At 45.5% G+C, this 2043-nt stretch overlaps 1 protein-coding gene across 1 annotated transcript in view; it reads left to right on the top strand.

The window, feature by feature from the left end:
* Positions 1-238: 238 nt before the first annotated feature.
* caskin2 (CASK interacting protein 2) overlaps positions 239-2043 on the top strand; it is a 19132-nt gene continuing 17327 nt past the window's right edge. Inside the window, exon 1 of the mRNA XM_083896927.1 lies at positions 239-466. Within this exon, the coding sequence (XP_083753053.1) occupies positions 376-466 (91 nt within the window). The 5' untranslated portion in view covers positions 239-375. The remainder of the gene's footprint in view (positions 467-2043) is intronic.

Here is a 2043-nt window from a genome sequence, read left to right as displayed (position 1 = left end):
CTTATTATTCATTTTATTAAAGTCGAAGGAGCTCGTCTCTAAACGTGTAGCTAACACTCGTAACCATAGCAACATGCTTAGTTTTAAAACGTGTTCAAAGTGGGCGTGGCCTGACACTGCAGATGAAAGTCGTCACATGACGTTTAAACACCTTTTCATTCTTCTTCTTATGATCATTTCCACAGTTGGTCTGTCCAAACGAGGACACAGGAAGTCTCTGCCGAGGACACAGGAAGTCTCCGCCGAGGACACAGGAAGTCTCTTCTGAGGACGCCGTCGGTGGCGTCTGTGGCGTCTGTGATGTCTGCGGCGCTCAGCGTGGCGCTCTGAGCAGGAAGTGTGATCTGAATAAGGTCAGGAGGAAGAGGGCGGAGCATGGGGAAGGAGCAGGAGCTGCTGCAGGCGGTGAAGAGCGGAGACCTGGTGTCCACACAGAAGCTGCTGAGACTGAAGAGCAGCAGGAACAGTAAGAACCACAGAGCACTCACTCTGACACACCAAAGTCCACTCTGTAGTGACCATGATCAAAGTGATGCTAACAGTGATGCTAACAGAAGTGGCTATGATCAAAGTGATGCTAACAGAAGTGGCTATGATCAAAGTGATGCTAACAGTAGTGGCCATAATCAAAGTGATGCTAACATGATCGAAGTGATGCTAACAGTGTGACCATGATCAAAGTGATGCTAACAGTAGTGGCCATAATCAAAGTGATGCTAACATGATCGAAGTGATGCTAACAGTAGTGACCATGATCAAAGGGATGCTAACAGAAGTGACCATGATCAAAGTGATGCTAACAGAAGTGGCTATGATCAAGTGATGCTAACAGAAGTGGCCATAATCAAAGTGATGCTAACATGATCAAAGGGGTGCTAACAGAAGCGACCATGATCAAAGTGATGCTAACAGTGATGCTAACAGTAGTGATCATGATCAAAGGGATGCTAACAGAAGTGACCATGATCAAAGTGATGCTAATGGTAGTGATCATGATCAAAGTGATGCTAACAGAAGTGGCTATGATCAAATTGATGCTAACATGATCCAAGTGATGCTAACTGTGATGCTGACAGAAGTGACCATAATCAAAGTGATGCTAATATGATCAAAGGGATGCTAACAGAAGTGGCTATGATCAAAGTGATGCTAACAGTGATGCTAACAGTAGTGACCATAATCAAAGTGATGTTAACATGAGCAAAGGGATGCTAACAGAAGTCGCTATGATCAAAGTGATGTTAACATGAGCAAAGGGATGCTAACAGAAGTCGCTATGATCAAAGTGATGCTAACAGTAGTGACCATAATCAAAGTGATGCTAACAGAAGCCACCATGATCAAAGTGATGCTAACATGATCAAAGGGATGCTAACAGAAGTGGCTATGATCAAAGTGATGCTAACAGTAGTGACCATAATCAAAGGGATGCTAACAGAAGCGACCATGATCAAAGTGATGCTAATGGTAGTGATCATGATCAAAGGGATGCTAACAGACGTGGCTATGATCAAAGTGATGCTAACAGTGATGCTAACAGTAGTGACCATATTCAAAGTGATGCTAACATGATCAAAGGGATGCTAACAGAAGCGACCATGAGCAAAGTGATGCTAACGGTAGCGCCAGTTAGCAGCAGCAGAGACTGTTAGCGTTTGCTCGTGCTTGCGTTTTGACCTTTAACCTTGAAGTGTGTCCATTCTGACGTGCATGGATTGTTTTGCGCTGACCAATGAGGAAGCCGCACTCGGGCCCCGCCCCCTGTCCAAGACATGAACCTTATCTGTGTTCCTGCCACGCCCCCTGACCCGGTCACATGACCGAGGCTGAGCTCACATCCTGGAGAACAATGTGTGTGTGAGCTGTTTGTTGTTTTTAGACAGAAACAGGAAAACAACACAGGCCACGCCCCCTCACTTAAAGGGACAGTTCAGGGTTGTTGTTTTTTTACAGTTTGGTTGAAGCACTGACACATCATCACTGTGAGCGCCCCCTGCTGCTGAGAAGCACAAATACATCTACGCTGTCTGTCTGTCTGTCTCC

This window comes from Microchirus variegatus (genome assembly GCF_963457635.1).
Source record: "Microchirus variegatus genome assembly, chromosome: 10".
Taxonomy (NCBI): Eukaryota; Metazoa; Chordata; class Actinopteri; order Pleuronectiformes; family Soleidae; genus Microchirus; species Microchirus variegatus.
Note: the sequence above shows the minus strand (reverse complement) of the source record. Positions and strands in the feature narration are given on the sequence as shown.